The sequence below is a fragment of the Bos grunniens genome, chromosome 10 (genome assembly GCF_055505025.1).
Source record: "Bos grunniens cultivar Pamir isolate PY7600 chromosome 10, Bosgru_T2T1.0, whole genome shotgun sequence".
Lineage (NCBI taxonomy): Eukaryota > Metazoa > Chordata > Mammalia > Artiodactyla > Bovidae > Bos > Bos grunniens.
Genome location: NC_141174.1, coordinates 73,812,683 through 73,837,229, shown reverse-complemented (window position 1 = coordinate 73,837,229; position 24,547 = coordinate 73,812,683). Strand labels below are relative to the sequence as shown.

The 24,547-nt window shown below is 41.3% G+C and overlaps 1 protein-coding gene across 26 annotated transcripts in view; it reads left to right on the top strand.

Annotated features, from left to right (window-relative positions):
* FMN1 (formin 1) overlaps positions 1-24,547 on the top strand; it is a 497,211-nt gene that overhangs the window by 155,575 nt on the left and 317,089 nt on the right. For 20 of the 26 annotated variants that reach the window (XR_015135041.1, XM_086322043.1, XM_086322036.1 and 17 more), the window contains one exon: positions 5,049-5,166. The exons of 5 other annotated variants lie outside the window; for them this stretch is intronic. Coding sequence is in view for 20 of the 21 variants with exons in the window: in XM_086322043.1 (XP_086178169.1) it covers positions 5,049-5,166 (118 nt within the window). In the remaining variant the exon portion in view is untranslated. Of the gene's footprint in view, positions 1-1,073; positions 3,368-5,048; positions 5,167-24,547 lie in introns of those variants that run through there. One more of the 26 variants, XM_086322050.1, reaches the window with a different exon arrangement.

Here is a 24,547-nt window from a genome sequence, read left to right as displayed (position 1 = left end):
CATGAGTGAATTTTCCTGAGTGTTGTGGTGGCCTTTTGATTAACCGTGCCCTATTTAATAATCTCAAAATATGCTGGGATCAGGAGCAACCAGGAAAGTATCCATTTAGACACAAGGTCAAATCAGGGATGAGGAAGCACTGTTTTAATTTTCCTATAAGAGTTGATGGGCTATAATCATATGTACGCTTTTTGTGTGAAGGTTTCTTTTGAACATATCGCACTGGAAATTTATTATTGTGATCAGAATTTCTCAGTGGAGAACACAATTCAAGTTAGCAGTGTGGAAGCCACAGCCATTCCCTGCTGCAGATAAAGCAAGACAGCTGTTTTGCTTATGGCTACAGCTTCTGTTTTGCAGAATAAATTTGTTTGCATTTAACACTTGGGCTCAATCTTCTTGTAGCTTTATTCAGAGAGTCAGTGATTACTATTAACCTGTGATGACTATTAAGCCAGTTTGGCTCTCTTGATCCAGCATAGTGCCTTATCCATTCCAGGTGCTTACTAAATGCCTGCTGACTCAATAGGATCTGGTAAACACTGAGACCTTCAGGTACAACAGGAAGCTGCCCCAAGAGGCAGGTATGCTGCTAGGAAACAGAGCTGCAATTTTTCCATGTCCTTCATTGCCAGGTTCCCAGCTTGTACAGCATTGGAAACTACACTGAGCTGATGTTTGGTGGTGGTTTTGTCTTTCCTGTTTTTGTTTTAGGCAAATGGGTCTGTGACAGAGCCCTGATAGAGACCTTTCAGATGTTTTTCCCTGTAGGGAAATGTGGCTTCTTGGGGATCTTTTTTATGAATTGCTTTGCCTAACAAGGCAGGTTGTGTGTTACTTTGTACCATGCTAGGTTTCAATTTGTTGGTTGGATGGCTGAAGCACAGAGGGGTGCCCTTTTGGCAGCAGGATTCCTAAGAAAGCTAGGAAGTCAGAGCTGCTGAACAGAAGCCCAAGGTTAGCCCAAGAGAGTGAAGGGTTATTCCTCCCTGACTGGGGCTGTTTACTCTACCACCCTGAGGCTGGTGGACAGTGGGCGTGGTGGGCGTACTTGCCTAAGTACCTGTTTGTAGAACACTGTGGCAGCAGGGCAGAGCTAAAACAGCAGTAATCTGAAACCAGTCTTGTTGGTTTTCCTTCCCTGGAAGCTAAAATCTGCATTCCAGATGAAACCTGCAGGGAAGCGGAAGAAAGCACTTAAAAAAAAGAAAGAAAAAGCTTCAGGGGTAGTAAATTAACTGCTTTTTGGAGTCCTTGGCACTTGTGAGATGATCTGTTTCTTTCTTTACTTTTAAATATTTCTTTGCTTCGGGCTTTGTAAGTGGCTGTCAGTCTGTGTGCAGCGCTAGTTTTGGGGTGTTTTTTTTTTTTTTTTTTTGCTTGGATGGCACAGGCTTCTGACCGTGATTTAGATGGCAAAAGAGAGCCCGCAAGACGTATTTCAGTCATTTTCTGCTGATTCACTTTTGAACTTCCTGGGCTGCTCTGGGAGTGGAGGGGCGGGGAGGTGGTTGAAGGCTGTCAGGAACAGCTTGCCCGCTCAGCACTCTCTGGAGCTTCCCTTGCTCACCAATGAGGAAGTTGAAAGCCACCAGGAGAACCGCGGGCACTAGGGCGGAGCTCGTGGCAAATCCTGGGCTGGGATGAGTGGGGGCAGGCTGATTTTCCCTACGACAAAAAGCCTTTTGTCCCGGGGAATAAATACGGAAGTCCCAGAGGAGCAGCCTCCCAGTCCGTGTGTAGTAAGGTGCGCAGCCTCAGCTGCTTCTGGCCATAAAGCCCCGCCGACTTTTTACAGTTGCCCGGGGCACCCCATCCCCGCGCAAACCGGAAGAAGGGCTTGGGAGGGACCAGGGCCGGGCCAAGTGTGCTCGCGCTGCGGCTGAGTCCACCGGCCGGTCCTGTGCTCTCCGTTCTGGAAGTTAAGAGCCGATGGAGTGCAGAAACTGAGAGAGCAGGGGAAGGTAGCAGAAGTGAGAACTGCCACCCAGGGCACTGCTGGGACATGGAGGAAGTTGGAAACGCTCTGAATGGCAGTGATGGCTCGAAACCAGAACAACCTGAAGCCGGACTTGACCCGGCGCTGTCGATCCTTACCAAGTTCTCTATGAAATCCCTCTTTGGGTTCACGAGTAAATTGGAATCTGTGAAACCCGAAGAGGAAGACGCGGTGCTGAAAGCCTTCCGTAATTTAGTGGTGGAGCCCAGTAGTGGATCGGATCTGCAGGAGGCAGAGGCTCAGGTTCCACTTGACCATGGAAATGATGGGAAGACAAAGGTGGAAACGCAGACGGAGTTGGAGGGAAGTCCTAGGGCAGGAACAGAGGCCAGGATTTCTCTCCCTGGACAAGAGCTGCTTCCACTCGCTGCTTTGAATATGAACAAAGACAATGTCATTTTGGTTCGAGGGACCCTGGTGAACACCACCATTGATTCTGATTCTGATGATGGAGGCCAGGAACCAGAAGAGGGAAGCAAGACCAATAGCCCCAGATCCACTGGTGGTGTTTTATCTGAGCCATCCGAGGAGCCCCAAGAAAAGCCAGGAGGTGGAAGGGAAAATACCGCCCCTGGTGACAGGGGTGATGCAGAGCTCAGTGGAGAAAGTCCTCAAAGAACTCTGCAGGAGATAAGCTGCAAGTTGGAACCCGACAAAGGTGGCCTTCAGACAGAGCACAGCCCCTGCCAGCGAGAAGCGGGAGAAAAAGGTTCCATGGCTCCAGCTGTGGTAGCAGACCAGGACTCAAGTGTTGGTGTCACCGAGAACACCTCTTCTAAAAAAGAAGTCCCTGGAGAGAAGTCCTTCCAGCTTCCAGCTTTTTTCAGTGGGCTTCGTGTGCTGAAGAAGGGAGCCACAACCGAGGGCGGGGAGACCATCACTGAAATTAAACCGAAGGATGGGGACCTGGCTTTGCTCAAGTTGACCCAGCCAGTCCAGCGGTCCCTAGCGCAGGCAGGGCCTCCAGCAGTGAAGATGGGAGAGAAAACAAGCTATCCAAAGGCCACTCCCACTCTCCTGGAGCAGCTGTCTCAGCTGCTCAACATTGACGTCCCCAAAGCCGAACCGAAGCCAGAAGACCCTGAACAGCTCAAGGGGGAAGAGATGGGCTGTGGTGCACCTCAGGAGAGCCAGAGCAACCCTGGAGAAGCCCAAACCCAGGGAGGAGAGGTCAAGCCAAAGCCTCCAGAAACAGCCTTGGAGGCCTTTAAAGCCTTATTCATCCGTCCCCCCAAAAAGGGGACCACGGCTGACACCTCTGAGCTGGAAGCTCTCAAGCGCAAGATGAGGCATGAGAAGGAGTCCCTAAGAGCTGTGTTTGAGCGGTCAAGGTCAAGGCCTGCGGATGGCCCCTCAGATTCCAAAAGCGTACGTAGCAGTTGGGTTGTGTGATTTGTCATAAAGTGTTATGCGGCCATGTTTCTTTTCAGGTTTCCTGTCAAAGAGGGTCTTAGTTACCTACTCTCAGTGACCCTCCTGTAGGTGAAACATGGTATAATCAAGTGGTCCTTATAACGAGTCTGGAGTTGGACATTTTGGAGTTGGAGTATTTTCTTTCTTTCTTATATTTCTCTGGATTGTTGTAAGAAAGGTGTGCAGATCAAAAAGGGAAACTGTCACTCTGAGTTTAAGCATTAATAGTAAATGTGCTTATAAAAACCAGGCAGCATCAGAATCAATGCAATATGGAAATGTAGCCCAGACTTCCTTCCCATTTAATTAATTATACCTTTGTGAAAACTGTATTTTTCCTTTGAAAATTGGTCACTTGGCCAAATCCATGTTTGTGATGTGATTAAAATGTTCTGTGTTGGTTATAAGATATCCTGATTGAGGACTGGGTTTAGAATGAGACCTGGGTTATAATTCTAACTCCACCAATTACTGGTTGGGTGACCTTGATCTTCTCTAAGCCTCAATCTCTTCATCAGCAAAATGATGAAAATAATTTTATATGGTAGTGTTGAAGAATAAATGAAGTTAGCACATGGTAACCATCTAATTTGTGAAAACTGTTACAGTTGTTTAAAAAAGTATTCAGGAAATTTGTAAGGACTAACAAGCACTTTGGAGAAGGCAATGGCACCCCACTCCGGTACTCTTGCCTGGAAAATCCCATGGACGGAGGAGCCTGGTAGGCTACAGTCCATGGGGTCGCTGGGAGTCGGACACGACTGAGCGACTTCACTTTCACTTTTCACTCTCATGCATTGGAGAAGGAAATGGCAACCCACTCCAGTGTTCTTGCCTGGAGAATCCCAGGGACGGGGGAGCCTGGTGGGCTGCCGTCTATGGGGTCGCACAGAGTCGGACACGACTGAAGCGACTTAGCAGCAGCAGCAGCAGCAAGCACTTGTTCAGTGGATCTTAAAAGTTCATAAGGGCAGTGAGTAGAAGTTTTTGCTTAGTTTCACCTTGAATATAATTATCATTCCCTCATACATTTGATCAGTTAAAATGTTAAATTTAAGGTCTTTAGAAAAGTTAGCTTGGGTTGCAGTTAAAAACTAAATACAATATAGCATTCTTCTGGTTGTAAAATCAACCCCTGTAAAAATAGCTTGAAAGTGACAGCCATATCATTCTTTTTTTTTGGTAGGAAAGAAATAAAAAAAGAATTGATCAATGTGAATGTCTTAGAGAAGTGTTATCTTGACCTAGAACTAATCTTCATGGAAAGTGCAAAGCTGGTTTATAACTTTAACCCTAGAGTTGTTTGGGCAATATTTGTAAACATACCTATAAATGTACCAAATTATAGTATAAATGTACCAAGTTATAGTACATCTGTATCTTCAGCTCAGAGTGTATTTATGGCTTTTTAAAAGAGTTACATGCTGAAAATCACTTATTGAAGATTGTGTAATACTTGGCCTTAAGTTGTTTCGTTTTTCCACTCCAGCTGATCACTTTATGTTTCTGGAAAAGGATTGTATTGTAGTGAGTTGTTTCAGTTGCAGCGAGTGAGAGCAGTATGCAACTCAGGGTTTAGTTGGCTCTGGTCACATTTTATTGAACTTAAACTTTTCTCTGCCCGCTTTTCCCACAGCCTGACCACAGCCCCACTGAGCAGGATGATAGGATTCCTGGCAGACTCCAGGCTGTCTGGCCACCACCGAAGACAAAGGACACAGAAGAAAAAGTGGGATTGAAGTACACTGAAGCAGGTGATGTGAAAAGAAGCCAGGTCTCAGAAATGAATCTCTTGCTGCGTTGGCTTTTAGTTCTAGCTCAGTAGACTCTGAGAATTGGAGTTTTTGTTTCATTATAAAATGCAATGCTCAAGGCTTTTCTTTTTGGTTTCGATGTTACATTGACCCCTGGCACACTTATCAGGAATGAATCTCTTAGAGATGAAAGGTGAATGCAGTGAAATGAATGAAGGGGGGCACTTGTGTAAAGGAGGAGAACCTTGGGGGAACTAATGGAGAAGGTAGATTACAGATTCTTCAGGAAGCGGGTGGTTGGCCCTCAGAGAGTGTGTGAGCCGACAGGGCTTCTGGCAGAGGCAGAGTGTGAGTCTCCAGAGCTGGAATACGATTTGTTCTTTGTCTTCAAGTAATGCTTTTGAGCCACAGGAACCTTGTGCAGAGTGAATGTACAGATACCATCAGTTACTCTCTCACTTTTGTTAAACAAAGCTTTATTTAATGCGTAGCCAATTTCGAAGCAAACTAATTCCCTGGAAATCTTCCCCAGAGCTTTGCTTGAACGTATTTAAATAGAATGGGAATCTAGATATTTTTACTTTTTAAGTGAAAGGTTCACATGAAATTAAAAAAGAAAAGAATGGGAGGAGGTTATGTCTTAATTGTATATATGTGTGTTTTTATGTATCTCTGAGGAAACCTCTTTGTCTTCTTCCTGATATTTGAAGATTTCTTGCATAGGCTTCCATTTTGCTGATTGTCTTAGGTATCTGTATATATTACCAGTCTGTATGGCTATACAAAAGAAGTACTTCTTTCAGTTCTTATTGGTTGACTGGTTGACATAAGTGGATCAAAGTTTGGATGGTTTAGTAATCCATAGGCTTTTTGAAAGATGATAAAGTTACAATCAGTAAGTGATTTCACAAATGGATCTCAGTTCTAGCCTCCACTTACACAGTTGCAAACTTCTGACTACCCCCAAGACAATGACTTGATGACATTTTTTTCTGACCTACTTGACTTACAGAGTGAAAGCTATCATAGCCTTGGTGAAAATGTATATTACTATTTCGTTCTTCTTGCCTACATTTGATTTTTCCAAAATCAGAATGCTTATGACTGCAATACTGACCACCTACCAAGTTGTCTTTTCTATAATCTGGCACAGTTTGAACAGTCAAAAAGTCCTGAAGCTCCCTTTAGTGAAAAACCAGAATCCTATGAGTTCTTATTCCTAGTGTATAATGGGGTGGCAGTCTTCCTTGTGATAATGAGCGTTTGCTGAGTAGAGAAAGAAAGGTCCTAAATGACTTTTCAGTCTATGTCAAATCACATTTGGGGGCATTTATACTCTATAGAGATTCCCGAGTATTGCTTTCTCTCCTCTTCTGTTTCTAGAAGCTCAGAGGAGTCCTGTCATTACCTTGCTGTGTAATTACACCCAAAGTCAGTAGCTTTCCAAGCTCTCTCTCTTTTTTTGGTCATGAAATGTGTGTTCACAGAGCAATCTAAGGTCTGGGATTAGATGAGGGAAAAGGAGGGGGGAATCAATGAATAGTAACAGTCCTCTTGGGTGCATTCTGCTGGCACAAGGACAGCTTGCTACAGAGAGAAGACTGACTGTTGTCTGGAGAAAGCATCTCGGTCCCCAGCTGGTTCCCATGGGTGGCAGTCCTGTGGCTCACTTTCTGTGCTCCCAGGTCTGGTGCTTATTTTCTTATGAACCTTGTAGCAGTAATTACTCTGCTGATAACACTTTACGGAGTATTAAAGCAGATACTCTATGCCTGCAGGAAACTTCTTTTTACTTCATGACTCAATACCAACATATGGTTGCCTTGTCATTTATTGCTAATCTTGAGGAAGTTAACACTTTCCTTGTGATTTTAAGTTCTGAGAAATCTGGAGTCTTATAAGCACATAGTTTATAACTTAATACATTTTGTGGTATTTCCATTGGTTTCCCTGCCCTTAGGGAAGTAGGGAGCACAGAGATAGAAAAATTAGATCCAAAATATTTTAGGGTGTTCGAAGTGCTTTTAATTTTTCCTGGCATGTATAATTCATTTAGTGAAATGGGATAGCAGGAGTCTAGCATTCGTATTTCAAGTATGCTATTGACTCAGATGACAAAGAATCTGTCTGCAATGCAGGAGACTTGGGTTCCATCCCTGGGTTAGGAAGATCCCCTGGAGAAGGGAATGGTTATCCTCTCTAGTATTCTTGCTTGGAGAATCCCATGAACAGAGGAGCCTTATGGGCTACAGTTCACGGGGTCACGAAGAGTCAGACACAACTGAGCGTTTAAGCACACAGATGTAAGAGTTCTGTGCTGTCAGCATGGGAGCCCAGTCCTCAGCAGGGCTGGCCCAGAGGTGTTTTTTTTCATCTTGAATCTCTCACTGTCCTTGTGCTGCCCTTGGCTACTTTGGATGTGCCGCTGCTCGTGTTTCCCTCTGTTCAGAGTTCATCGTTCAGTGATGTCTTTTTGAGGGCTTAGGTGGTCATCTGATATAGTCAGATCACTTTTGTTCAAGGATAAAAAGAAAGAGCTGATCTAGGGGAAGCTGTCCCTTTAAACTATGGCTTCTGGAGCCCTCGTAGCCATGTGAGAGAAGCTGACCACTGTTGCTGGTGCCAACTGTCAAGGGTGCACTCTTCTGCCACTGCCAAAGCCATCAGCATCATGTATAGCTGCTGACACGGCAACAAACTCACTCCCTTGGCAGCTAAAGCTTTTGGCTCCCACTGGAGCCTCTGCTGCCATTCTGATGACGCTGCATCCACCATCAAGGGCCCTTCCACTGCCAGTCTCTGAGCTCTCAGAGCCCAGGTGATGTGCCAGTTGAGAGGGGCACTAGCGCTCACCAGAGCTGTCACTCAAGGGACTTGCGCAGGTTGGAGTTGACTTCTACCAGGGAGGGTCCCCTGTGTTCATTCACACAGTATTTGAATCACTCTGCTCAAATGAGAAAGAATCCCTTTTCCCAAGCCCTGTACTGTCCTTTCATACATTATTAGCAATGCAGTTCTGCTTTGTGCTTGGGATGCCTCAAAGCTATTGTGAGTGAAAAGAGCATTCTCTCTCCCCTCCCCCCCCATCTCCTCCCCCCAAGCATTCCTTGGAATTGGACTGGGGACTATAATCTAGGTGACAGCCCTCATGTTCACAGAATTGTCTTTCCTCCTCCTCCTGAGTACAGAAGTTTGCTCTCGAAACAAGCTTGTGGGATAGTCTGGCTTTTTTTAGGAGGAATTTTTCAGTGGGCTCATCACATTCTTAAATGGTTAAGTCAGGTTGAGTCCCTGCTGCTTTCCTGCACTGCAGACCAGAAACATCTGGGTGGAGAAAACTTGATTACCTTGTGAAGCCCAGGGCTAAGTAAAACCAAGTCACAACCAAGTGAAAAGGTATGAAACAATACAAGGGGAACCTAAATGAAAAAAAAGTCAATGTCTACCTTTAAGTTTAATGCTGCAAAAGCTGTTTGTGTTTTCAGAGATAGATCCCCAGGGATCTCTTCTGTTCCTCCTCTAACAGGCTGTCCTATCTGTGGTGAGGTTACTTAAGGGTTTGTAACAGGCCCAACGTCTTCTAAAAAAAAAAAAAGATTGGACATAATAAAGATCTGGGTATCATAGAATAGTCAAATCATAGAGGTAACATGGGGTTAAACTTTTATCTCAAACTTGAAAGAATTTTATAGACCCTACTAGGCTACTTTTTTTTTTTTTTCCATTTTGCTTTATGGCGAATAAATGCACTTAGCTATACTTATTTTGTCTTTGGATAATTCTGTATACTATTACTGTATCAGCCAGGGTCTTGTCAGGGATCAAGTGAGGATGATTTGATTGACAGTTTGTTGGAGATGGTTTACAAAGAGATGGAGATGGAGATGGTTGTGGATGGGGTTTGGGAAAAGCAGGAGAGATGGAGCAGCTCTCTGGGGCTAGTAATCATGGGAGGTGTTTACAGCCCAGGCAGGGCCAGGTGAAGCTGCTAGAAAACCCATAATGTCAGAGGGAGGCTGAGTGGTGTGGAGGGGGCTACCCAACAGGAGCCGTGGCCTTCAGTGGAGGGATGCAGCCAGTCCATGGTAACCTGCCCGTGGGAGGGAGCTGGGGGAATGAATGCTCTGACTTTCTTCTCCTGCTCTCTGGTCTCCTGCCATCTCTCCTCTTGGCCAAATCCAAAGAGAAGTTAGAGGACTGGGATCTGCTTTAGGCCAGACAGCAGAGCCCAGAAAAAGACCCAGAAGGGGCAAGAGTGGATCTGGGAGGCAAATGAAAGATACCCAGCACAGTTACACTGCTGGCTGACTCCAGGTGAAAGAAGGTTCTGAAGCCCGACAGTCTGTGCAAAGAATTGGCACACACGTACCACATCGTACCTGACCACATAGGGCGTGAAGAAAAGCTCCTCCCTTGTATCCTGTGGGAGGGTATGTTTTCTGCTCCAATCAGTTCATAGAAAAAGACAATGGCTATTACTCAGAGCCTTGCCCTGTGCACTCCTACTTCACCTTAGTATAGAGGCTTTGTTTACTGATCTCAGAAAATCTTCCATAGGCTTTCAGTGGTTTCCCAATATTACAAAATAAAATAAGTTTGGAAATATCTAGAAATAACACAGAGTAAAACGGAATCTCTAAATTGAGTTTCATAGAGATATCATTTCCACCATTTTGAATGGTGATAGTCCTGTGTGAATTTAATACTTAAAATTTTTTTATCACACTGTACAGATTGCTTTTTATACTTGAAAATGTGACTTATCTTTGATTTCTGCATTGAACAATAATTAATTTGTAGATTTCATTTTTTGAAATGTATAATGATGAAAATAAATAGTTTATCAGTGTTTTATTTAGGATACATTGCTTGTGCAATGGCTAAATAAAAGTGTTTATGCCTTTTTAAGGGTTTTATGCATGTTAATTGCCAAACTTAATTTTCTTATCTAAAGTTGTTCAGTATGAAATCAATACTTTTAAAACACTGAAATTATTTTTTCCTCTTATTTGCTTTCTACTTTTCTTGTATTTTCTGGTGTATAGAAATTTAAGATGTTTATATAATCAAATCTACTCTCATTTTATTGTATGGCCTTTCTTTTGGCTTCAGAGGACTTCCCCTACTCAAATATCAGCTTTATGTTTAAATTTCTTAAGTGATTTCTTTCTACCTCTTCTTTCCTTCTCTTCTTTTTGTCCATTTCATATTGAAAACTTATTTCAAGGCCTAGCCTGCAGTAGAGAGCTAATGGCAGCTTCTGGTTTTCTAAGTAGCTAATTGTATAGCAAGCTTCTGGAGTAACAATTCCTCTCCAGGCTAAGTTTAGGACAGTATTGAGCTTTCTTTTCTCTTTGTGTTTGGATTTTGTACCAGTATCTTCATTATTGTACCTATATAATATATCTCAGAATCTGTTCAAGTTCCCAGGCATACTTACAAAAATTTTTTTGTTTCTTATTTTTTTCTTCCAGAAAACTTTAGCTTACTTAGTCTTATTTTGAAAGACTCCCTTTGGGACTTTTATTGGAATTGCATTATTTATAAATTAATGTGAAGGTGGGGATGAGAATTGAGATCTTTAAAATGCTTAATATTTCTTACCAGGAACATATCTTTAAACCTATTTAAGTTTTCTTTTCTGACTTAATAAACTAAATAAATGGATACATAGGGGTATATCTTGTATTTTGTCTAAATGTATTCCCAGGCATGTTATTTTTTGGGGAAAAAAAAAAAACTTGATGTGAAACTGTATCTTGTGATTACTTTTCCTTAAAGTCAAATGCATTCCTTTGAATCTAGTGAGTCACACACACTGGATACTCAGATTTTCCTCCTGAGGTCAGGGCTGGCCTGAGTGAAGGGCACGTTTGGACCATCTGATCTCAGGGGTACTGTTCCTTAGTTTTACTCTGGTTGGTGATTCTTAGTATCTGAGACCCCTTAAAAGGCTAACGATGATAGAAAGCTATGGAAGAAGACATTGCAGTTAATTTTGCATCTACAGTCTTTCAGACCCTCCTCCTCACCCCACAACCATCTGTGGACACCCTGCCCCACCTCCTGCCACATCCCCAGGTTTAGATGAAGAACCTTTGCTGCAAATGCTCAGCCTAGAGCTGGGCCTCCTTTCCTCTTCATCTCCTATTTTGTGTTATAACGAATGACCTGAAACATTTCTTTCATTATTATTTAAGTATTAGGATATTTAAAAAGTACACCATCATACTGTGTACTTCAACATCCGAAGAGGAAATGAAGCTAATGTGTGTGAGATTAAAATGGTACCATTTAGGAAACTGTCAGTCACTTAATTACCCAAGAAAAAAATGGAGAAAAAAAGGACAAAGAAAGCAAGCCCTCATGTTTTCCCAAAATAAAATGAACTATGCGTCTTTAGTTTCTCTTTCAGCGTGCATCTGGAACTGCCCTTCTCTCCCCTGGCTGTACCTCAGAGCTGGCCTGGGACTGGGGGCTGGCACAAGGACCACCATACTCAAGGAACACTGTGGTTATGTAGTAAATAGAACCTAACAGCAGGCACCAGGGTTACTGTGAGTGGGCAAGTTGTCAGTGTGTATGGCATCTCTTTGGGCTTATTCACACCACCCAGAACCTTGGAGTAGCTCAGGAGCGTCCCTATTTGGAGTAATTTAGGTAACCCATTTCTCAGCTTGATGATAAAGATCCGCCTACTTTCTGGTTTGTTTCTAATTTAGGTTCCCTTGGTTATAAAGTGATAGAGCTGTTTGCCACCCTTCCTGGTGAGTCAGACGTTCTCGTCTCCACCAGCCAGGGAGAGCTATAAATATCTTGGAATATTTCATTGGCCTCTAGTACTTTTAAAAACTTCATTCATAGCTAACAAGCTATGTTAGCCATGAATGGATTTTCCTTTAATATCATATGTCCATTCAGATTTTCCTAAGTGTCTTCTTTCATGGTCTAGGCAATAGGTTAGTTCATTGTATATTTCACAGGCCTTTGTAACATGTTACCATCACTTGCATGGAGTTAGGGTGATGGTCCAGAAATTGGAAGCTGTGCCAATGGCCCAGTAAAACTTTGCATCTTATACTGAGAAATCAGAGGTGACACAAGTGTTACAGGCTTCTACTATGTATCTGGGAGCTGTGGGGGAGGGAGACTGACTTCCTGAACACAAATGGGAACTAAGAATTGATATTTAGCAGAGGGAATTCCAAAATGTGGACCAGTGACTCAGGAATCGTATGTTGTGTCCTAGGAAATATTAGTAAAGGTCTTTAGCTCAGAGGACGAAAAGCAAGAGATTAAAATACAGAATCTGAAACTTTAGAATATTAAGAATTTAGAGATGCAAGCATCTCAGAAATTGTGTGATTAATCCTATTAGTTTTACAAATGAGAGCCAGAGAGGTTATGACTTACTGAAAGATACATGTAATTAATAAGAGAGCTGAAATGACAGAAGAAAGAGAAGAACCACAGCTTCAAGTCGGGGATCGGGGTGGTGGAATGCATTGGAGACTGAGTAATGTTTTTTTTTTTTTTCCTGCCAACATACAACAATTAAAGCTCCAGCAAGGAAAGCACATGGGAATAGGAGCATTTAAGAATTATGCTGATTATTAAAAAAAAAAAAAACAAAGTATTATGGCACTGGAGTGAGTCCATCTGAATAATAAAGGAGAGATATGGGTACCATGCCAGCTCACCAGACACATCCACAGAAATTAACTGGGTCATTTCATGCTGCTTTTTGACTCATAAAAATTGTTAATAGGAATTTTAATGATATCTTTAATATGGTCTAGTCTCACTTAAGCAATGTAAAGCAAATAAAAATGCTTCTGGTTTGTGAATTCTTGCAAAGTTCAGGTGGGGCTCATGGGGCTCAGTTTGTATGCTGAAATGCAGGGTGCATGTTATTTGATTTTAGGAGGTACAGGAACAAATGTTTTTATTTTAATGGTTGTGTATTTCAGTAGTCTTATGATGTTTTAGAGAAAATAAAACAAGCACTAAAATCCACTTAGAAGCTTCTTTTGGGGAGGTGAGGCTGAGGTTTGATATGCCATATCCTGTGCCACATTTTCACAAATACCTCCTTTCACTATTTTTTTTTTTTTTACTGAAAATTTCTATCCAGGCGACCTCATTTTTCTTCTCTTCTTCAAATCTATTGCCAGCTGCCCAGTGCTTATTCTCTGGATCCTCCACCAAGCACCACTCTACCATTCCAACCTCTGTACCCTCCCCTCTACCACTCCCCCCACAGCACACATCTTTCACTTGCATTGAATTCTTTCCTCTGGTCCACCTTTACTGTTCTGGGATCACCCACCAGCTCAGCCAAGAAAGGGCACTCACTCTTTCAGATCCCTCCTCCCAGAAACAGCAGTTGGGACATGGTGAGTGTTTTCCTCTTTGATAGAAAGAACAAATGACTGTATTTCTGACTAGTAACTAAAGCAAAGGTTCCATGGCTAAACTCTTGAGCACTCTTTACCAGAGGAAGGAGTGAGAATGTAAGATGGGAAAAGTAGAAGATGATCTCAGAGAGAAAGAAATTGAACCAGGGAAATCTTAGGGATGTGCTTAAGTTTGGTGTTTCCTTTACTTTGGGTTTCATAGGTTTGGGCATCAAATAGAGTTGAGTTTGAAGCTTGGCTCTTCCATGTACTAACTGTTTAAAAAGAGCAATGATGATAATTTAAAATAATTATTGTAAAGATAAAATGAGATAATATATGAAATTCAGTAGCATCACAACTAGCTTATTATGTTATTTATTTTTTGACCACACCAAGCAGCTTGCGGGGTCTTAGATCCCCAACCAGGGATTGTACCTGGGTCCATGGCATGAAAGCATGGAGTCCTAACCACTGGATCGCCAAGGGGTGTGTGTGTGTGTGTGTATGTGTGTGTGCATGCGTGTATGCTCAGTTGTGTCTGACTCTTTGTGACCCCATAAACTGTAGGCAACCAGGCTCCTGTGTCCATGGAATTTTACAGGAAAGAATACTGGAGTTGGTCACCATTTCTACTCCAGGGGATCTTCCCGACCCAGGGATCAAACCTGCATCTCTTGCATCTCCTGCATTTGTTGGTGGATTCTTTACCATTGTGCCACCTGGGAAGCCTGGATTGTCAAGGAATTCCCACAGTTGGCTTTCTAAAAAAGCAGTTTATGTTGAAGTGTAGCATACATGTGGAAAATTGCTCATATTACAAGTGCTGATGAAAAAATCACTCAACCTCAGAAAGAAATGGAAAATTTTATTTGAGCCAAATTAAAAGGATTGGAAAAGACTCTGATGCTGGGAGGGATTGAGGGCAGGAGGAGAAGGGGACAACAGAGAATGAGATGGGTGGATGGCATCACTGACTCGATGGACCTGAGTCTAAGTGAACTCCGGGAGTTGGTGACGGACCGGGAGGCCTGGCATACTGCGATTCATGGGGTCGCAAAGAGTCGGACATGACTGAGCGACTGAACTGAACTGAACTGAAAACTTAACACCTGGGAATAGACTTTCAGAACTCTCCAAGAACTGTTCTGTCCATTAGAGAGATTAGTGGATCTTGAGTCATGACCACCTTACAAGATTAAGTAAGGGTGTTCCTAAGGAGTAATCTTGTTGATGCTCGGAGAATGTTATTTATATGGTTGAGTAGTTCTTTCTTCTGATGGAAAGGTTTGGTCAATGTGTAATGCATATACACAATATACAGTAGAGGGGAGAGAGGAAGCCAAAGTCCAAACAAAAAATGTAATTTGTAAATTTTCCTTGACTTGCTTTAGAATACAAATTTTTATTTCATCACAAATAGTATAATAGCTCTATGAATTATAACAAAGTGAACATAACCACCATGCAAATCAAGAAATAGTCCATTGCCTACAACCCCGAGGGCCCTATCTGGCCCCCTTCCTATCACAGCTACCTTTGTCCTCCAAAGAAATCACAGTTCTGACTTCTAACACTATAGATTAGTTTCAGTGCTTCTGAACCTAAGTGGATTCATTTTGTGTCTGGCTGCTTTCCTTCAACATTACGCTTGTGAGAACCAAACATGTAATCGTAGGTACCTGTAATCTACTTGTTTTCACTGTTCTATACCACTTCACTGTATGAATGTATTGTGATGTGTTTATTCATCCATGATGGACCTTCATGTTGTCCTCAGTTTGGGGCTGTTATGAGTATGTTGCTATTCATTTTCTTGTGTGTGTCTTTCGGCACACAAAGGAACACATTTCTGCTTGGTACATACTGGGGAGTGGAATTTCTGATCATAGGATATGTCTGTATTCAGCGTCATTTGTTGTTCAGTTGCTGTGTCATGTCTGACTCTTTGCGACCCCATGGACTGCAGCACCCCAGGCTTCCCTGTCCTTCATTATTTCCCAGAGTTTGCTCTAACTCATGTCCATTCTGTTGATGATACCATCCAACCATCTCATCCTCGGTTGCCCCCTTCTCCTCCTGCTCTCAATCTTTCCCAGCATCACAGTCTTTACCAGGGAGTTGGCTCTTCGCATCAGGTGGCGAAAGTCCTGGGGCTTCAGCTTCCACATCATTTTTCCAGTGAATACTTGGAGTTGATTTCCTTTAGGATCGACTGGTTTGATCTCATTGCTGTCCATGGGACTCTCAAGAGTTGTCCGCAGCACCACAATTCAAAAACATCAATTCTTAAGTGTTAGTTCAGTTCAGTTCAGTCACTCAGTTGCGTCTGACTCTTTGCGACCCCATGAATTGCAGCACGCCAGGCCTCCCTGTCCATCACCAACTCCCGGAGTTCACTCAGACTCACGTCCATCCAGTTGGTGATGCCATCCAGCCATCTCATCCTCTGTCGTCCCCTTCTCCTGCCCCCAATCCCTCCTAGCATCAGGGTTTTTTTCCAATTAGTCAACTCTTTGCATAAGGTGGCCAAAGTATTGGAGTTTCCCCTTTAGCATCAGTCCTTCCAATGAACACTCAGGAATGATCTCCTTTAGAATGGACTGGTTGGATCTCCTTGCAGTCCAAGGGACTGTCAAGAGTCTTCTCCAACACCACAGTTCAAAAGCATCAAGTCTTCGGTGCTCAGCTTTCTTCACAGTCCAACTCTCACATCCATACATGACCACTGGAAATACCATAGCCTTGACTAGACTGACCTTTGTTGGCAAAGCAATGTCTCTGCTTTTGAATATGCTATCTAGGTTGGTCATAACTTCCCTTCCAAGGAGTAAGCGTCTTTTAATTTCATGGCTGCAATCACCATCTGCAGTGATTTTTGAGTCCAAAAAAATAAAGTCTGACACTGTTTCCACTGTTTCCTCATCTATTTCCCATGAAGTGATGGGACTGGATGCCATGATCTTCGTTTTCTGAATGTTGAGCTTTAAGCCAACTTTTTCACTCTCCTCTTTCACTTTCATCAAGAGACTCTTTAGTTCCTCTTCACTTTCTGCCATAAGGGTGGTGTCATCTGCACATCTGAGGTTATTGATATTTCTCCCGGCAATCTTGATTCCAGCTTGTGCTTCTTCCAGCCCAGCCTTTCTCATGATGTACTCTGCATATAAGTTAAATAAGCAGGGTGTCAATATACAGCCTTGACGTACTCCTTTTCCTATTTGGAACAAGTCTGTTGTTCCATGTCCAGTTCTAACTGTTGCTTCCTGACCTGCATATAGGTTTCTCAAGAGGCAGGTCAGGTGGTCTGGTATTCCCATCTCTTTCAGAATTTCCACAGTTTATTGTGATCCACATAGTCAAAGGCTTTGACATAGTCAATAAAGCAGAAATAGATGTTTTTCTGGAACTCTCTTGCTTTTTCAGTGATCCAGCGGATGTTGGCAAGTTAATCTCTGGTTCCTCTGCCTTTTCTAAAACCAGCTTGAACATCAGTGTTAGTAGATGATACCAAATACTTTTCCAGAATGATGGTATCAATTTACATTCCCATCTCAAAACATCACAGTTCTGATTGTGCCACATCTTTGCCAACATTTGGCTTGGTTGATTTTTCTAATTCAAGCCAGTCTGTTGTTAACTGGTGTTTCCCAGTTAAGCACTTTTTCATATGCTTATTGACCATTGGATCTCCTGTTTTATAAAGTGCCTGTTCAAATCACTTGTTCATTTTTAATAAGTAGATTCTTTTTTATTATTTTACACAGAAGTTATTTTTATATGCTGGATATTAGCCATTTGGTTAAATATGTTTGAAGTATTTTCTCTTACTCTCTGGATTAGCTTTTCATTATCTTAATGGTACCTTTTGATGAATAGAAATTCTCACTTTTATTATAATCATTCTTGTCCTATCATTAGGGTATTTTAAGCCTTCTTAAAAAATCCTTTTCTAAGTCAATCATGAAAATATTCTCTTATAAAGGTATTAATGTTCTTCATTTGTCTTTAAACTTACAATATACTGGGCATTGATTTTTGTGTACAAGTTGAGGTGGAGATCAAGTTTGTTTTTTCTATATCAAAATTATCTGGAATTATTTACTGAGAAACCCACCTTCCTCCCCTGGACACTGTATTCTGTTCCAGTGTTCTCTAGATTTATCTAACCTTGTAACAGTGTAGCACTGTCTTAATGACAACTATAATAAATCATGATCTACTAGAGTATGTCCTTTAACCTTGGTTATTCTCAGCGGTTTGTATTTTCATATGCATTTTAAAATTAGTTTATTAACTTGGACATTGTGGTTTTGATTGCCTTGACATCTTTATAATAATACTGAGTTTTTAATTCCATATAGTATGTATATCTTTTCTGTAAATATTTATATATTGTCTTTTCTGATTTCTCTGTTCAGTTTTCTTTGTGGAGGTTTTAATGTCCCTTAAATCGATTCCTAAGTATTCTAAAATTTTGATGCAGTTGTGCACATCTAAAAAAATTCCATTTTATGACTTTTTGTCAGAATGTCTCTCTCAATAAAATAGTTACTGTAATTATTGAACTGTTTCCTTATTAATGAACCTTTTAACTTTTAGAATCTTTCACTGTTGCAAACAGTGCTTTAATGAAATTATTATATATCTATTTGTGCATACCAGTGAGTGTTTCAATAGGATAGAAGTGGAATTTTTAAGAGTTCCTGCCCATTTTAAATGCTGATAGATACTACACAGCTGCCCTCTCAAAATATGAAACTCATTAATACTCAGCTAAAACAGGAATGTCCTTTACTCACATTTCACCAATATTCATTTAATTTATGCCAGTCTAAGTTTAAAAATTGCATACCACTATTTTTAATTTGTATTTCTCCGATACTCGCATAGTTGGACGTCTTTTCATTGTCTTTTGTGACTTGTTTGCTTGTGTTCTTTGCCCTTTTGTAAATTGGGTCATTCTCTATTCTTACTGATTTAAAAGAAGGTGTTTGTATGTTTATAAGTCCACCAGGACTTCCCTGGTGGCTCAGATGGTAAGGTGTCTGCGTGCAATGCAGGAGACCTGGGTTCAATCCCTGGGTCGGGAAGATCTGGAGAAGGAAATGGCAACCCACTCCAATATTCTTGCCTGGAAAATCCCATGGATGGAGGAACCTGGTGGGCTACATCCATGGGGTCGCAAAGACTCGGACACGACTGAGCGACTTCACTTTCACTTTTATATGTTAAGGGAATTAGTCCTTGATTTCCTTATATATACAAGTGTAAATATATATCTCAATCCTAGTCTTTAGGTTGCCATTTCTTTTACCTTTTGCTGTCATTCATTATATGGAAATTTTGTTTTGTGTAGTCATATCTTTTCAGGGAGTTGTTGTTTTTATTGTTGTTGGTCTTAAGGAAGCCTTCCCCAACCTAAACTTGAACAATATATGTATTTAACTCCTATGCATATATATTTAGATTTTTATTCAGTCTGCAATTTGTTTCTGTGTGTGGCACACATAAAGATATGATATGGGTGACAGTGTGCTTAGCTTATAGAATCTGCTTTTGATTTTGTTTCCATCTTAGTTCTAGTTTTTCAGTTGAGAGTCTTAGAATTTTTTTTATAGACAAATGATGACAATTTGCATTTGTTGTAAAATGGATATAATATTTGTCATCTTAACCATGAAAATTTTTTTATCACTTACTCAAAACATTTATTATCACTCTGTATACGTAGCACATATGGTTTACCTAAGGGTGAGTAGATGTTGGCCATTTTAAGTAGAGTTCAGTAGTGTTAAGTATATTTATGTTGTGTAACAGATACCTAGAACTTTTTAATTTTCATACCTGAAACTGTACACGTTAAGCAACTGTTCATTTCTCCTGTTTTCCCAGACTCTGGCAACCACTATCTTATTTTCTATTTTATGAATTTGACTATTTCAGGTGCCTCATATAAGTGGAATCATACAGTATGTGTCTTTGTGTGACTGGTTTATTTCACTTTGCATAATGTCCTCAAGATTCATCCCTGTGTTAGAATGTATCAGATTCTTCTCCATTTTTAAGGTTGAATAATATTCTACTATATATGGTCTGTACCACATTTTCTTTATCCATCCATCAATAAACACTTGAGTTGCTTCTACTTTGAGCTATTGTTAATAATGCTGCTATGACCATAAATGTACAAATATTTCCCTGGAATACAGAATAAAACAGGGCAAAGACTAATAGAGTTTTGCCAAGAAAATGCACTGGTCATAACAAACACCCTCTTCCAACAACACAAGAGAAGACTCTATACATGGACATACCAGATGGTCAACACCAAAATCAAATGGATTATATTCTTTGCAGCCAAAGATGGAGAAGCTGACTGTATAGTCAGCAAAAACAAGACCAGGAGCTCACTGTGGCTCAGACCATGAACTCCTTATTGCCAAATTCAGACTGAAATTGAAGAAAGTAGGGAAAACCACTAGACCATTCAGTGTATGCAGGTCACGAAGCAAGAGTTAGAACTGGACATGAAACAACAGACTTGTTCCAAATAGGAAAAGGAGTTTGTCAAGGCTGTATATTGTCACCCTGTTTATTTAACTTATATGCAGAGTACATATAAATCAAATCCCTTATGATTATACAATGGAAGTGAGAAATAGATTTAAGGGCCTCGATCTGATAGATAGAGTGCCTGATGAATTATGGAATGAGGTTCGTGACATTGTACAGGAGACAGGGATCAAGACCATCCCCGTGGAAAAGAAATGCAAAAAAGCAAAATGGCTGTCTGGGGAGGCCTTGCAAATAGCTGTGAAAAGAAGAGAGGTGAAAAGCAAAGGAGAAAAGGAAAGATATAAACATCTGAATGCAGAGTTCCAAAGAATAGCAAGAAGAGATAAGAAAGCTTTCTTCAGAGATCAATGCAAAGAAATAGAGGAAAACAACAGAATGGGAAAGACTAGGGATGTCTTCAAGAAAATCAGAGATACCGAAGGAACATTTCATGCTAAGATGAGCTCAATAAAGGACAGAGATGGTATGGACCTAACAGAAGCAGAAGATATTAAGAAGAGATGGCAAGAATACACAGAAGAACTGTACAAAAAAGATCTTCATGACCCAGATAATCACGATGGTGTGATCACTGACCTAGAGCCAGACATCCTGGAATGTGAAGTCAAGTGGGCCTTAGAAAGCATCACTAAGAACAAAGCTAGTTGAGGTGATAGAATTCCAGTTGAGCTATTCCAAATCCTGGAAGATGATGCTGTGAAAGTGCTGCACTTAATATGCCAGCATATTTGGAAGACTCAGCAGTGGCCACAGGACTGGAAAAGGTCAGTTTTCATTCCAGTCCCAAAGAAAGGCAATGCCAAAGAATGCTCAAACTACTGCACAATTGCAGTCATCTCACACGCTGTTAAAGTAGTACTCAAAATTCTCCAAGCCAGGCTTCAGCAATATGTGAACTGTGAACTTCCTGATGTTCAAGCTGGTTTTGGAAAAGACAAAAGAACCAGAGATCAAATTGCCAACATCTGCTGGATCATGGAAAAAGCAAGAGAGTTCCAGAAAAACATCTATTTCTGCTTTATTGACTATGCCAAAGCCTTTGACTGTGTGGATCATAATAAACTGTGGACAATTTTGAAAGAGATGGGAATACCAGACCACCTGATCTGCCTTTTGAGAAATTTGTATGCAGGTCAGGAAGCAACAGTTAGAACTGGACATGGAACAACAGACTTGTTCCAAATAGGAAAAGGAGTTCGTTGAGGCTGTATATTGTCACCCTGTTTATTTAACTTATATGCAGAGAACATCATGAGAAATGCTGGACTGGAGGAAGCACAAGCTGGAATCAAGATTGCCGGGAGAAATATCAATAACCTCAGATATGCAGATGACACCACCCTTATGGCGGAAAGTGAAGAGGAACTAAAAAGCCTCTTGATGAAAGTGAAAGAGGAGAGTGAAAAAGTTGGCTTAAAGCTCAACATTCAGAAAACGAAGATCATGGCATCCCGTCCCATCACTTCATGGGAAATAGATGGGGAAACAGTGGAAACAGTGTCAGACTTTATTTTGTGGGGCTCCAAAATCACTGCAGATGGTGACTGCAGCCATGAAATTAAAAGACGCTTACTCCTTGGAAGGAAAGTTATGACCAACCTAGATAGCATATTCAAAAGCAGAGACATTACTTTGCCAACAAAGGTTCGTCTAGTCAAGGCTATGGTATTTCCTGTGGTTATGTATGGATGTGAGAGTTGGACTGTGAAGAAGGCTGAGCACCGAAGAATTGATGCTTTTGAACTGTGGCGTTGGAGAAGACTCTTGAGAGTCCCTTGGACTGCAAGGAGATCCAACCAGTCCATTCTGAAGGAGATGAGCCCTGGGATTTCTTTGGAAGGAATGATGCTAAAGCTGAAACTCCAGTCCTTTGGCCACCTCATGCGAAGAGTTGACTCATTGGAAAAGACTCTAATGCTGGGAGGGATTGGGGGCAAGAGGAGAAGGGGACGGCAGAGGATGATATGGCTGGATGGCATCACTGACTCGATGGACGTGAGTCTGAGTGAACTCCGGGAGTTGGTGATGGACAGGGAGGCCTGGCATGCTGGGATTCATGGGGTCACAAAGAGTCGAACATGACTGAGTGACTGATCTGATCTGATTTCCTTGGGACCCTGCTTTGAATTCTTTTGAGTATATACTAGAAGTGAGATTGCCGGATCATATGACAGTGTTATTTTACTTCGAGGTGCCTCCATACTGCTTTTCATAGCTGCTAAATGATACATTGCTACTGTATTGTGCAAGTTCCAATTTATCCACCTTGTCAACACTTGTTACTTTCTGATTTTTTTATTTGTTTAGTAGTAGCCACCTCAATCAGTGTATTGACTCATTGGGTTTAGATTTGAATTTCTCTAATTATTAGTGCTGTTGAATGTCTTCTTATGTGTCTATTGGTCACTGGTGTATCTTCTATGGATGAATGTCTATTTAAATACTATTGCCAACAGATTGTTGCCTATCTCTTTTTACGGACTTTTTCTATTGACTAGAGCCTCCAAAACAAAGCTAGAAACATAGAAATTAGTAGACTTCCTTGTGCTATTCCTGATTTTATTGACTTCCATCTAATATTTTCCGGTTAAGCATTATGTTTGTTGGACACTTTTTGGTCAATAGCTTTTATCAAGTTAAGGAATGTTATTTTTATATATGGGCTTCTAAGTGTTGAAATCACAAAAAGTAGTTTGAGTTTTATATGTGAGGGATATATTTATTGAAATGACTGTGTGATTCATGTTATTTTAAAAAATCTGAATATCCAGTAATTACATTTTAAATTCATTAGTGTGGAATCTTCTCTGTACTATCTCATCATGATGAAAGGCTGAATTTGATTTGCTGATTTTCTGGTCATTTTAAAGAAAGAAAAGTCTTAGCCAAATGTAATAAATTTTGTGTATTCAAGATAAGGTAATCTAAAGGAAACTCTGGAGACATTCTTCATATTTTAAGTAGCAAAGTGTGCAGTGACTGCAATGGAGCAATGGATTTATTAAGATGAAAACAACAACAAAATGGGTTTTAGATCTGCTCCTTGTGTTTTTCTCTGATGTTATTTTTTCCTTAGCGTTAAGATTCCTTCTTCAGTGTACTACCAATCAAACTAAGTGGAAGTGAACTTTGAAAAGCAGCTCTATTGTGTGTTAAGTTACATGGCACAGCTAGGACAACTCCTGGGGGATTTCCCTTGACTTAGTTAGAGCACATGTTCTATCTTGTATTGTAATCTTAGAAGTTGCAGGTAAATGTCAATGAAATCAGAGTTACTGTTGCTTCTGCTGCTAAGTCACTTCAGTCGTGTCCGACTCTGTGCGACCCCATAGACGGCAGCCCACTAGGCTCCCCTGTCCCTGGGATTATCCAGGCAAGAACACTGGAGTGGGTTGCCATTTCCTTCTCCAATGCATGAAAGTGAAAAGTGAAAGTGAAGTCACTCAATCGTGTCCGACCCTCAGCGACCCCATGGACTGCAGCCTTCTAGGCTCCTCCATCCATGGGATTTTCCAGGCAAGAGTACTGGAGTGGGGTGCCATTGCCTTCTCTGCTAGATCATATCTAACTCTTATTTAGTAACATCTAGCACACTGGAGACGGAAATGGCAACCCACTCCAGTGTTCTTGCCTGGAGAATCCCAGGGGCGGGGGAGCCTGGTGGGCTGCCATCTATGGGGTCACACAGAGTCGGACACGACTGAAGCAACTTAGCAGCAGCGGCAGCAGCACATTGTAAGTGTCTAATTCATTATCAATTCCACTATTCCAATTAATATACGTGCATTTATTTAGCAAATATTTACTGAGTGTCTATTATATACTGGTGAGTTTGATAGATGCTTGGAGTTCAAAGATGAATGAGGCAAGATCCTTTCACTCAAGCAGCTCAGAGGTAGAAGGTAGGTGATGGAGAGTAACCTAGGGGAGAGAGAGGTGAAATGTATACAAATAAGTGCAGTAAAATAGTCTAATGCTCTTATTGAAGTATGTCTACCATATCAAAGAACACAGAGGAGAGCATGATCAATGCTATTTGGGGGAACTAGGACAGGCCTCTTGAGCAGACATGGAAAATAGTAGTCTGGATAAGTCATGGGGAAGTAAGGTAGACCAAACCGTCAGAGGAAAGATGGAGCAGAGCTTGTTTGAAGAATAGTGGATAGTTTACTTTGACTGATAGATAAGAGGTAAAGAGAAAGATATGCAAGGACTTTATGCCTTTAAACTTGGAGGAGGCCAGGTCTTTAGGGGAGGGAAAAATATGGTGTTATGCTGTGCTGAGGACCTCGGGCCATAGACACTGGGGAGAACTGTTGAAAGGTTTTAGGCAGGGGAGTAACAGAATCAAATGCAAATATTGTAGGACTACTTTAGAGATATTGAGGATGAGTATGGATCTGGGA